Below are 14,115 nucleotides of genomic sequence, written 5' to 3'. Positions count from 1 at the left end.
TTACAAATTGCGTACGGCATAACCAGCTGGCAAAGCATAGTTGAATGGAGCAGCAACGTAAGGAGCTGGAGCAGCTACATATGGTGCTGGAGCGGCAACATAGGGAGCTGGGGCAGCGGCAACGACGGGGGCGGCAGCTTTAACAAATGGAGCTGTAGCAGAGTAGGTAACGGCAGCGCTGAAGGGAGCAGGAGCAATGAAAGGAGCAGCCTTGACAATTGGAGCAGCTACTGGGGCAGCAGCAACAACGGGGGCAGCTACAGGGGCAGCAGCAACAACGGGGGCAGCCTTGACAATGGGAGCAGCTACTGGGGCAGGGCAACAATGGGGGCAGCCTTGACAATGGGAGCAGCTACTGGGGCAGCGGCAACGACGGGTGCAGCCTTAACAACAGGGGCAGCTACTGGGGCAGCAGCAACAACGGGAGCAGCCTTAACAACTGGGGCAGCAGCAACTACAGGGGCAGCCTTTACAACTGGGGCAGCAGCAACAACGGGAGCGGCGGCGACGATGGGTTCACGACGAACAACAGCATTGAAACCATTGACGGGATCGGCAACATAGCTAACAGTACGTTTGAAACCATCAGCATCAATTACAGTATATTCACCGCGAACCACATCACCATCGCGTTCCTCCACATGGCCCTTAGAGTCCCCAGAAAGACTATCCTTGACATCGTAACCATATTTATATTGGGGATGAGCATCGAATTCCTCGAGTTCGGCAGTCTTGGCCAAGACGGGAGCACTGGGTACAACAGCAGCGGCGCTGGCGGCAGCAACGAAGGCGAGGACAACAACAAACTGTAAAAATTTAATATTTTTCGAATTATTTTCAAATAATCCTTTAAATCTAAAAATCATCCATGTCTGTTTTTCGGTAACGGACAACCCACCTTGTAAGCCATTGCTTCAGGTTTAAGTTTTGTTTAATCACTTAATTTGTTCTTTACACGAAGTGTACTAAACTGTGAATATGTTTTGTCCACATTGATGGTCAGAAATTTATAGTCGCTAGCTTGCCATTGAAACGTCTTCATTAGCATTCATAGTGTGACACGTTAATGGTATTTTTTCTGTCGACGCATTTGTCATGAGGTCGTCTAGTGGGCAAGTGCAAAATTCTTCCACATTTGGTAGAATGTCTTTTGTGTAGTTACTAACAAATTGTTATTGTTAATGCGTCACCTACGCTGTCACACATTTAATAAAATAAAAGTAATTGTTTAGTAGTAACAACAGCATGTTTGCGTGTGTGACCTTGAAAAACGCAACTAAAATTGGAAAGTGATAGTAAAAACTGTATTAAATTAAATAAATATGCATTGCAGTTCGTAGCTAATAAATATTCTGCATTTTTTCCCATGAGATCAATGGCCGAGGACAAGTTTAGAAAATTAACAAAAAAAGGAGAGGAAGGGCTCGATCATATGCAGTGTAGCCAAAACTTTGTTGATAAAAAAATGATAGAAAGTTGCAAGAATCTACTAATTTTTACTGTAATTTTCGATATATCGCAAAAGTCAAATTGTACATTTTTGCAGGTTTGAAACAGACAAAGTGCTAAAAAAATTGTAAAATATGCCAAATAAAAGTGTGTTCTAAAAATTCATTCTGAGACCCCCATTTATTCTAAATCTGAACAAATTTCTATGTCGATTTAGCCCTGTCCCCCTTTCGGATTAAATACCGATACTGCTCGAATACTAAACACTTTGAAATTTTACACATATATTGCTAATACTACTAGAATTTTTGGTGTTGGACATGGGATATATTGGTCCATTTCAGAGCAACATAGGCTTCTAGGACAGCGCCAACATATAAGTAAATGTTTAGTAGTAACAACAGCATGTGTGCGTGTGTGACCTTGGAAAACGCAACTAAAATTGGAAAGGTATAGTAAAAACTGTATTAAATTGGTGGTACCCTCAATATTCTATATTTTGAACTAATTTGGGTTTTTTTGGTTCTCCCTGAGTGGAAAACCTTCCTACTAAAAATTGTCAATATTGGTTAACTTTTTTAGGGTAGTCACCGTTTTACAGCCGATTTCGTTCTAATTTAATATTTTTGATTCTTATTTGGAATATCTCTCTTTACCAAAAATTAAAAATATGGGATACTATTTCGGAGTAGCCCACATAGAATGGTACCTCAATTATTCGGTGAATTTAGGCAGCTATGGTAGCTACCATATAATGATATTTTGAAGGTTATTGCAACATTTATTTTTGTAATTTCACATTGTGGGATTTTGGAGGCTGGCATAGGTGCAAATAATTATGAATCTAGGTCAAGGTTTGTACATGGTCCATATATAAAAAACGCAATATTTTTGGTATTTTTAATGTTTCAGCAGCACTCTCTGGGTTCTATTAGAGAACATATTTATGCGAACAATTGCCTCCGCAGCTCTATATTTGGACATACCCCCCATAAAAAAATGTTCGTCCAATGTGCACACTTTTAAGGTTTTAGAACCTTTTTCCCATCGAAGTGGCTGTAATTTTACCGTGAAAATAACAATATGAATATAACAATATGAATATATTATAATAATCGCGATAAAGTTGCACATCTTCGCGCAATATGAGAAAAATAAAAATAATATAGCAGATTACATCAATATTGTCATTACATTAATGACATACACACACCTAAAAATTAATTTATAACCAGTAAAGAAAGTAGAAAATGGATCCATAAACATGTCAATCTGCAACCTATACTTCTATTTTCATTTGGTCAGATATAGAAGCTATATCATTTGGTCAGATATAGAAGCTATATAATCTGAACCGATTTAACGATTTAAGGAAATTTAACACACATCATTCTAGACCTTATTCATTACGCTGTGCCAAATTTGGTCCAAACCGAAAGATATTAAGGGACTTTGGTACACCATTTACAAAAAAATCGGACGAAACTATATATGGGAGCTATATCTAAATCTGAACCGATTTTCATGAAACTCAGCACACATCATTCTAGGCCTAATTCATTACGCCATGCCAAATTTCGTGCAAATCGAAAGATATATAGGGACTTTGGTGCACCATTTACATAAAATCGGACGAAGCTATATATGGGAGCTATATCTCAATCTGAACCGATTTTCACGAAACTTAGCACACATCATTCTAGACTTAATTGAATACGATATGCCAAATTTCGTGCAAATCGAAAGATATATAGGGACTTTGGTGCACCATTTACATTAAATCCGATCATAAATGCGACCTGTACATTGTTCACAAAAATACATGGACGGACAGACGGACAGACGGACATGCGTAAATCGACTCAGAAAGTGATTCTATGCATATTCTCAAAAGGAACCATGTGTCTATCTCGTTTCCTTTTGCCTGTTACAAACATATGCACAAAGACATAATACCCTGTACCACAGTGTGGGGAAGGGTATAAATATCTACATAATCTAAACACCATGATGAGTCAAATGATATCAAAATCACACAAGTCCGTGTAGCGGTTTGTAAATCACAGCGACAACAAAACAAGAAATTGGGGAAAAATATTTGTTTTTGGTTCGAAAAAATAATGTCGTCATACATATGTATGTATTTACTTTTTTAATTTTATACAAGAAGTTTCAGAAAAAAATTTTTGGGTTATTCTGCTATTTCACCCACATTTCGCCGAAAAATTGACATATATAACAATCACTTTTTGTGTATAAGTATACGCCTTGCGGGTTATATCAAGACCGTTCCGATAAATCTTGGGGTTATATAAATAGGAATAAATAATAAAATAATATTATGAAATATACATTTTAAATTGCGTCTAAATCGCGTAATTCTCAAAATCATTTGATGCGCATGCGGTTTCCAGGAAGTACAGAAGTTTATCTTCCAATCCATATACATTTTGCGAAATTTCATTTGACGGCTAAGATGTGCCACACGTTGCATTGAAGTACCCTAAAAATCGTAAAACGCGAATAATTTCCGAAAACTCCATATGCCATTAACGCGCATCCGATTTCGGTGTGCACCGAAATGTGGTCCATTAAGAACCATGGATGTGCCAGCTCACATTATTTTTGAGATAAATTGGGTACATCTCTCTTTCGGCTGAAGTTTTTAAAAAGTTTTTAAAACATTTTTTGCCAAATTTCGGGTTTTTGGAAGATTAGATCCCGCCGTTCTAGTAGATGGATTTTCACCAAGAAGATTTTATATCATCCGAAACGTAAAAAACCTTATTGATCAAGGGTACCCATATCATTCAGTTGACAGATCTAAAAATTTGGCCCGAAAAATAGGTTTTTTAGAAATTGATCGCACAAAATTTTCACCATCGGATGAGTATTACTCTGATGGTGTGCATACTACATACAGATTCGCAGATTCGCGACTACAATAATCTTATAATCGATTTTTAGAAATTCCTGTTTGCGTATTAAAGCTAGAAGTAAAATTAAACAAGTGAAAAAGCGTTAAGTTCGGCCGGGCCAAACTTTGGATACCCTCCACCCTAGATATACTGGCAGGTATTTGAAATGAAAATGTAGGGAAAATACCAAAAAGTGGACCTATGCCGACATTTCTACAACGCGATTATGTAAACCGTAATGTGACCCATGTCCCAGAAAATTTAGATTTCATCCAACCTGTGCCTATCTTATTATTTCTTCCAAACTTAGTTCAGGTTCGAAGATGTGGACTATCGGTCCACTCCTTCTGATACCTCCCACACAGGGGCTAGGCCTAAATGCGGGTTATAGTTCATGTATAGTTCATTATAGGAAAAAGGGGGTTATATGGGGACTACCCCAAAATGGGGGCGAATATAAATAATTTTTGGTAGGGAGATTTGTTACCATATACGACTACCAAATACCAAATTGCAGCGAATTCGGTTGAAAAACGCGCTCAAGAACCCCAAAATACCGAATATTGGGGATACCCTTATATGGGGGATATCCGAAAAAATTGACCTATATTTATAATTTAATGTGGAGAGATTTGGTACTTATTAAGAACTCGAAATACTAAATTACAGCCAACTCTGTGGAAAAATACGATCAAAACCCCCCAAAATACTGAAAATTAGGAGGTAACGTTATATGGGGGCTACCAGAAAAAGTTGACCTATATTTATAATTTTTTGTAGGGACATTAAGTACCCAATAAGAACTCAATGTACCAAATTTCAGCGTATTCGGTTGAAAAACGCGCCCAAGAACCCCAAAATACCGAAAATTGGGGGGGTACTGTTAAATGGGAGATATGCCTAAACGTGGACCGATATATCCCATCTTTGAACTTTACCTGCCTGCAGACAAAAGACAACCCTATGCAAAATTTCAGCACCCTATCTCAATTCCTTCAGAAGATAGCGTGATTACAACCGACGGACAGACTGACGGACATGGCTAGATCGTCTTAGAATTTTACCCTGATCAAGAATATATACTTTATAGGGTCGGAAATGAATATTTCGATGAGTTACAAACGGTGGAGGGTATAAAAAAAACACTCAAAATCGAGCTTCAAAATGTCAGCATCATTTAAAGGTAGATCCAGTTAAAATTTTGAAAAATGATACATAAGGGGCGTAGTCCCCATTTTGTTGGCTTCTAGTTTTACTTTGACACGAAGATCGTGAAATGAGTGGTTTAATCACAAATCGATAAAGAACATAAAAAAACTGGTTCGCCTCAACCTGTTTTTACACATTTTTTACATTAAACCAGCTTCCACAAAAATAATGTTTGGAAGTCAATATCATGAACAGTTTGCAACGACAGATCAATTAACCCAAAACTATTCACTTTTTTCATATACTTAAGTAATTCCCGAGTTATAAAGGGGCGAACCTCCGCTTCAGCTATGTTAAAAAATTGGCAATATTGCCCATATATATGTAAACACATGGACCTAATTGAGCAACCGTACAATATACTATTTGCTTTTTGTTATCACTCTAAATTCAATTTAATACCCTCTGCTAAATTTCATGAAAATCGAGCAAACATAGGTCCTTCGGTCAACTATTTACATAAAATCGAACGAAAATATATATAAGACCTATATCAAAATCATAACCGACTTCAATAAATCTTATCACACATCATTTTTTCCTCAATTATATTCGCTATGCAACATTTTAATCAATCTGACAAATATTGCGAGTTTGATGTATCATTCACAAAAAAACGGACGAATCTATATATTCAGTAATCTGTGCAACATTTTTTCCCAATCGGACAAAAATTGGCAGTTTGGTGCATCATTCACATAAAATCGGACGAAACTATATATGGGGCTATATCTAAATCCTAAACGATTTTAACAAAACTTCACATACATAAGTATGGATCTGATTCTGTACTCTGTGCAAAATTTTGTCCCAATCGGACAAATATTGGGAGTTTGGTGCATTATTAACCTAAAATCGGAAGAATTTACATATGGGAGCTATATGTTTAAATCTGAACCGATTTTCTCCAATTTCAATAGGGTTCGTCCTTGGGCCAAATAAGTGAACTGTGCCAAATTTCATCCAAATCGGATCACAAATGCGACCTGTACTTTGTTCACAAAAATACATGGACGGACAGACGGACATGCATAAATCGACTCAGAAAGTGATTCTATGCATATTCTCAAAAGGAACCATGGAGCTATCTCGATTCTTTTTGTTACAAACATATGCACAAAAACATTGTGGTGACCAGGTTTTTGTATGTGTGACATATGACCAGGTTCTTGTAAGCAACAGACGGTTATTTGCTTCGAAGTGCTGCTTTCACCAACATTTTTGAAAGTCCTTTACGACCTCGGTCTTTGAGCAAACGACGACAACCAGATTTCACAGTGCTATAGAAGTTCAATGTTTCGACTGCAAATGTCAGATGTCGCCATGCAACTCTTGGTATTGATTAGATCAGAAATATATATAAAAAATCCCCGATATGTATGCCTCAAGCTATGATATCCCTAATGTCGTCATAATTCTCAAAATCCAAATACATTTTTTCAAAAATAATTCTTAAATTTATTAATAGATTAAACAAAAACTAATCAACAACGATTAACCACTAAGTTAACAATCAACCCGCTTACAAATTGCGGACAGCATAACCATAGTTGAAGGGAGCAGCTACATAGGGAGCGCTACGAACATAGGCAGGAGCAGCGGCAACTACGGGAGCAGCAGCTTTAACAAAGGGAGCTGTTGCTGAGTAGGTGACCGAAGAGCCGAAAGGAGCGGCAGGTACGAATGGAGCGGCTTTAACAACGGGGGCAGGTGCAAAGACTGGAGCTGGTCTGACTACTGGAGCTGGAGCAAAAACAGGAGCGGCAGCTCTAACAACGGGAGCAGGAGCGAATACTGGAGCTGGTCTGACTACTGGAGCAGGAGCAAAGACAGGGGCAGCAGCTCTTACAACTGGAGCAGCAGCAACTACGGGAGCGGCAGCCTTAACAACTGGGGCGGCAGCAACGACGGGAGCAGCAGCGACAATGGGTTCACGACGAACAACGGCATTGAAACCATTGATGGGATCGGCAACATAGGTAACAGTACGCTTGAAACCATCGGCATCAATTACAGTGTATTCACCGCGAACAACATCACCATCACGTTCCTCAACATGACCCTTGGAGTCACCGGAAATAGAGTCTTGGATATCATAACCGTATTTGTATTGTGGATGAGGATCGTATTCTTCAACAGCTACTGCCTTGGCCACAACAGGGGCACCGGGCACTACTACAGCAGCGCTGGCGGCAGCAATAAAAGCGAGGGCGATCACCAACTACAGAGAGAAATATGAATTGTATAAGTTAATGGGTAAATTATATCTTGTTTTTTATCATTGTTTTTTTTAACTTTAAGTCCTTGCGGAACATATTTTTTAAATATTATGCACACACACACACACACCTTATAGGCCATTGTTTTTTAAAGTTTTGTTTAATCACTAAATCGTTCTTTACACTTGGTGTAGTTAATACTGAGTGTGTCTTTTTCCAAGAAAGGGTCGTCAATTTATACTAAAAATTATTAATAATTTTTTCCACACTATCCGGTACTTCCTCATTAATATTCATAACGGCATTTAATAATAATATTCAATTGACTTTCTTGTTCCCATGCATTAGCCAAACCATATTTATCTAAATAGTATTTGGTAATATTACATTTGCTATTAAAAATCCGGTAAATACCCAAAAAATATTTCAAAGAAGTCTTCCACGATTGATTAAAAAAATATTGGTAAAATTACCAAAAAATAAATATTTTGGCGTATGTGCAACTACTGGCTGACGGTATCGAAATGAAAAATATGATAAACCTTGATTGATTTTATAACATTTCCAAATATGTCACCTATTGTGCTGAACGTTGAGAAAACTTTTGGTTTTGTTTGGGAAACAGTTTTGGGTCATTGAATTATTACCGACAGTTCATGAGCCACTAACTGACTTATTGCCACCCAAAGAAGAAGAAATACATTTTATACGAACAATTTGTATATTTTTATACAATTTGTATATCCATATACAGAACGGCAGGATGATTTTGATTTAAATTGTACACTAAATAAGCAACAGCAGCATATCGGAGGACAGACAGTGGTAAAGGGTGTCATATCGTCAACAGCGCCGTTCAAAAACATTTTTATTGAGATTATCAGGATAAAGATTTACAAATATTGGTGTTTTGGTCAGAGAACGTAACGGTTATAACTTATATCAAATCAGGTAAAAAATAACTGTTATTTTGTGACCTAAATAAAAAAATCCACTTTAATTATTTATTTTTTAACGGAAAAAATAAACGCTGATTTTTAACTGTTAAAAATGATTTTTATTTTTTTCGTCAAAAATAAAAGTCTTTTTGGGACTTTTATTTTTTCCGTCAGAAAATAAAAGTCTTTTTACGTAAATAAACATATAGAGCTTGGTACCAGTTATATAACCTTTGACCTAATAGTCAGGGGAATGATTCTTTAATTTATATTCATGATTTGGTACACTAGACTATTTTTTAAAAATGTATAACAAATATTTTTTACCTTTGATCTTGATTACTTATGTGTACACTTATTGTAATAAGGACAGAGATTTATAAATTGTAGTTTTATAACTGATTACAAGTTGTATAAACTTCTTTACATAAAAAGAGTTTTATTTCCTGACGGAAAAAATAAAAATCCCAAAAAGACTTTTTTTTTTTGACGAAAAAAATAAAAATCCCAAAAAGACTGTTATTTTTGACAGAAAAAATAAAAGTCCCAAAAAGACTTTTATTTTTGACGGAAAAAATAAAAATCATTTTTAACAGTTAAAAATCAACGTTTATTTTTTCCGTTAAAAAATAATCCTTAACATGGGAACTGAGAGTGTTTTCTCAAGATCACTAAATATCCTTAATGGGCTCCTCAATACGAATCTATTGGTATATGACACTATTGGTGTCCCATGTCTCTAACATGAAGATTTTTTTGTTCGCATTTTAAAAAATAACTGTTATTTTCGGTCCCTGGTTTTGGTCGAAAATAAGGGATATTCAAACAAATAATTTTTTAGGTCCGCTGTTTTTTCTAATTTGTTAAATAATATTTTGTACATGAATCTCAAAGTGAGGACTGTCTAACGAATAGCTTTAGGACTCTGAGGGTTTGAATTTAATTTCGCAAAAAAAATAAAGCAAATGGAAAACCTTTTATTTAATTACTAGTATATGCCCGCTAATTTGTTAACGAATGTGGGAAGTATTTCAAATCCAATACTGACCATTATTAAAATTTTAGAACCATTTAGTACCTATGTTCTCATATAGCACGTATTTCCAAAACTACCCTTCAACTCTACACACCAATTCTGTGCTCAACAAAAATGTAGCTTTATACTTTATACTTTCTTACCTTGACACTCTTGTAATACTTATTTAAAAAAATTCCAAATTGCAAATATAGGTTCACCCAAATCCAATATTTGTACCAGATAGTAAACATTATTATAAATTTCCATAACTACCAACTTTAACAATCATATGTAAAAATTTTCAAATCTTCCCACATACCGCAATCTTAATTCCAAATTTCCGAATTTTATGGGTTCACCTAAATCCTATTGGTATCAAATTATGTACAATTTAGTAGACATAAGTTCAAATTTCCATTCCTACCATTTCAATGCAATCCAATGGAAGTCTTATCACTAGAGTTGGGCAATCTAGTTCACTTAGCAGATCGATCTTTCTCGTTCCTTTTTTTTAAAATGATCTAGTTCCTTAATGTAGATCCTTTGCTGCATATAGTTCCTTTATTCCATACAGTTCCTTTGCTCCAAAAAACTCTTTTGCTCCATATAGTTCCGACTCCTACATAGTTCCTTTGAATCTCTCTCTCTTTCATCTTTTTTTTTTTTTGCTCACATAGTTCCGTTTTTATTTCTTAATAAATGCAAAAATTTTGAAAAAATTAAATGAAGCTACAGAATTAAACTGCAGGACGATAAACACAAAATGTTTTTTATGAATAAATAAAAATATTTAAAACAAAATAAGTCGGACGGGGTCGACTATATGATACCGTTCACCACTTTGGATACATACAAGAGATGCTAATATACACAATATCCTCTCGATAGAACAGACATCTAATCTTTAGAGGACCATTGAAATGGAATGGGGCGAAACTAAATGTGTAGATCACACATAGATATGTGAACCAAGTTAAATACGCAATGCACATACCATTCTGAAATCTATGAAAAATTGTATGACAATCGGATTCATTTGTATACCATTTGTATGTAAATGTAAATATGTAAATCTGGACCTAATTGAGCAACCATTACATATGCCTTTGGTATGCTGCATCACAGTGCGCTATTTACAATTTTATCTCGTGTATATGGAACAGACGGTATAGGGGAGATATATGGAAATATGAGCCGATGTTCACAAAACTCCGTTTACATCAATGTGGACCTATTTTAATACGCGCTGCAAAATGTTGTCTCAATCGGAAACATTATGGAAGGTTTGGTGCACCATTTACCAAAAATTGGACGAATCTATATATGAGAGCTATATCTAAATCTGAACGTATTTCAAAAGAACTTCATAAACATCAAACAGTACCTACTTCAGTAGGCTGTGCAAAATGTTGGCCCAATCGGAAAATATTGGAATTTTGGTGCACCATTTACATAAAATCTGACGAAACTATATATGGGAGCTATATCTAAATCTGAACCGATTTCAACAAAACTTCAAGTACATCAAGCTGGACATTATTCAGTACGACAAAAAATTACGAGTTTGGTGCACAATTTACGTAAAGTCGGACAAAACTATATATGGGAGCTATATCTAAATCTGGACCGATTTTTACAAAACTTCGCATACATCAATCAGGACCTAATTCAGTGCACTTTGCTAAATTTTGTTTCGGTTCACCAATATTAAATTTGGTACCATTCGGTTCACCAATATTAAATTTGGTACCATTAAGTACCATTAGCGCGAATTCCCAAAACTTCCTACAGACCCTAATGCTACACCCAAACAATCATCCCCACTCCAAATTTCAGGATTCCACCCAAAATTCAAATTGTACCAGACTTAGTACAATTTAGTGCCCATAAGTATGAATTTGGAAAACTACATCCATACCCCAATCTTAGATTCCAACAGTAATCTTATTTTCAAATTTCAGTGCCCCAGCTCTATCAGTTAACCCAAATCCACAAATTTCAGGATCACATCTCAATATGTTCACGTAGTACCCACGTAGTAGTGGATGTAGTTTTGGAAATCCATACGTATGGGTGTATGGATTTCCAAAACTACATCCACACCCCAATCCTATACTCCAATAGTAACCTTATTTCCAAATGTCAAGGTCTCCAGCTCTATTGGTTCACCTCAAATTTAAATTGTACCAAATTTAGTACACATTAGTATCTAAAGTATTCTACAAAGCTCTATCCTTCACCTCAACTTAATCGGTTCAACCAAATCCACATTTGGTAACATTACCACAAATTTCCATAACTTCATAAAATTTAAATTGTACCAAATTTAGTTCACATTCTACCCCCCAACAGTGATCCGAACTCCAAATGTAAAGATTATAGCTCTATGTATTCACCAAACTCCAAATGGCATACCATTTAGTACACATTTGTACGAATTTTCAAAATTTCCTACATACATCAACAAAATTTCAAGTTTTTAGCTTTTTTTTGTTCAAATGGTACGAAATTGTACCAAATTTAGTAAGTTTAGTACTTTTCGAATACTTTTAGTCAGAATGTCCAAAAACCATGTGCAAGATCTATTCTACACTCTATCAGTGAACCTCATTTCAAATTAAAAATTCTAGCTCTACCGGTTCGCCCCCAACAGTGATCCTAACTCCAAAAATCAAGATTGCAGCTCTATCGGTTCACCAAAATCCAAATGGGGCACCATTTAGTACACATTGGTACGAATTTTGTACGAAATTGTACCAAAATTTAGTACAGTTTAGTACTTTTCGAATAACCAAAAACCATTTGCTACATCTATTCTACACTCTATCAGTGACCCTCATTTTATCTTTACCAAATACATACAAATGATACCAGATTTACTACTTTTAGTGCCGTTTTCTAAAAACCCAATCTGACACCTTTGGACTCACCGCAGATTTCACGATTCTAGCTTCAGCGGTTTCGTCTGGGTGTTGATAAATCGTTATGTCAGTCAGCAAGTGAGTCAATCACTTTACTCTTTTATTAGTATAGATTATTCGAAGTAGTATTTCCCAACAAAATTCTTCTTTGCAGACAATTTTCAATATAGATCCATATTTTGATACTTCATCTTCTTCCCATTATGAGAATTTTAAACAATTTTGTCGCATTTATAGTTTAAATTTAATCCCCATTTAATGTGCTCATCAATATTTGCAGAATATTTCCGATATAAGTTTATGTATTGACAAAGCCTCCATATAAAGGTCCCGCCCCTTTTTCCATATGTTGGAGGTCCAAGACAACAGACACAATGTCATGTCTTTACACTTTCATCTCATTGACTTTACCAACAAATCTTGAAGGCTTTATCCATGGTTTCCAACGGAATTCCCAATAATTTTACTGAAACGGCCGTTTGGATCATTGTCAGAATATGACTTTAAAGATCATATTCGCATTTCCCAATTAAATATTCCCTTTTCCCACTGACACCCCAAGGAACGTAGATATTATCCAATAAGACAAAATTACCGAATTGCGAATGAAAACAAAACTAAATCAATTGACTGTGATATCTTCTTTAAAATCTTAACAAACCAATTACACGAATTAAAATACCACACATTGGTATTTACTTTCCAAAAACCTTCATAACCCCAAAACAACAAAACATCGCATCCAAGATTCCTTCTTAATTGGCCTAAAATAATTCAAAATAAGCCCAGAAAATTATAAAATAAAAAAACCCGAAATAATTATATACCTTCACTTTTGCCCAAGCGTAGAGAAATCAATTAAATATTCACAAATTGATTTAAATAAGAGAGTCAGCCGTTCAGCGTTCGTAAATAGGGGCCCGCAACAGATCCAAACATAAATGATACCGACAACCAACAAGTCAGCCAACAAATGAAAAAAAAGAATGATTATTGTATACAATTGAAATGAAACGTGAAACATTCGAATCGATTACTAAATTAAGATAATATTTTTGGATGCTTTTTTTCTGAGCGAAGTTACAACTGTTGTACGCACCGTTGTTTTTGGTATTGTGGATGCTGGCTGCTGAATGGTCTTAAGGCCATCACCTCTCAAGGGAAATGCATTCGCACGTTTCCTCAACAGATAATAACATGCACATACAATTCGTCCTGCCACTCGTCAGGCACGATTGCAACAAACCGATAAACAAATTAACATTGAAATACACCAAACAGACCAAAGAAGCATCACTCCAAAATTAAATCAGGTGGTAACAGAGAAAAGACACTAGTTGGAGATGCGGTTTCCGAAATCTTGTATGGCTATCGTTCGAATGTCATGTAATTGTTTATTTTGTTTTGTGGTCTGTCAATTCCTTTCGCTACTTTGTCGAAATG

General features: G+C 35.7%; 1 protein-coding gene and 1 pseudogene across 1 annotated transcript; both read right to left on the bottom strand.

Annotated features, from left to right (window-relative positions):
* On the bottom strand, positions 1 to 910 carry LOC133336203 (cuticle protein 19.8-like; annotated as a pseudogene).
* Positions 911 to 7,098: 6,188 nt separating this feature from the next.
* LOC133336202 (cuticle protein 19.8-like) lies at positions 7,099 to 7,937 on the bottom strand. Its single transcript, XM_061544487.1, has 2 exons — positions 7,926 to 7,937; positions 7,099 to 7,797 (listed from the first exon to the last, which is right to left on the bottom strand). Exons 1-2 carry the CDS (start codon positions 7,935 to 7,937, stop codon positions 7,099 to 7,101), a joined length of 711 nt encoding a protein of 236 aa, XP_061400471.1.
* Between the last annotated feature and the right edge of the window lie 6,178 nt (positions 7,938 to 14,115).

The sequence above is a fragment of the Musca vetustissima genome, unplaced genomic scaffold (genome assembly GCF_032173495.1).
Source record: "Musca vetustissima isolate MV318-11 ecotype Yass unplaced genomic scaffold, APGP_CSIRO_Mvet_v1 utg45963, whole genome shotgun sequence".
Lineage (NCBI taxonomy): Eukaryota > Metazoa > Arthropoda > Insecta > Diptera > Muscidae > Musca > Musca vetustissima.
The sequence above is the reverse complement of the archived record's forward strand: the minus strand, read 5'-3'. Positions and strand labels throughout refer to the sequence as shown.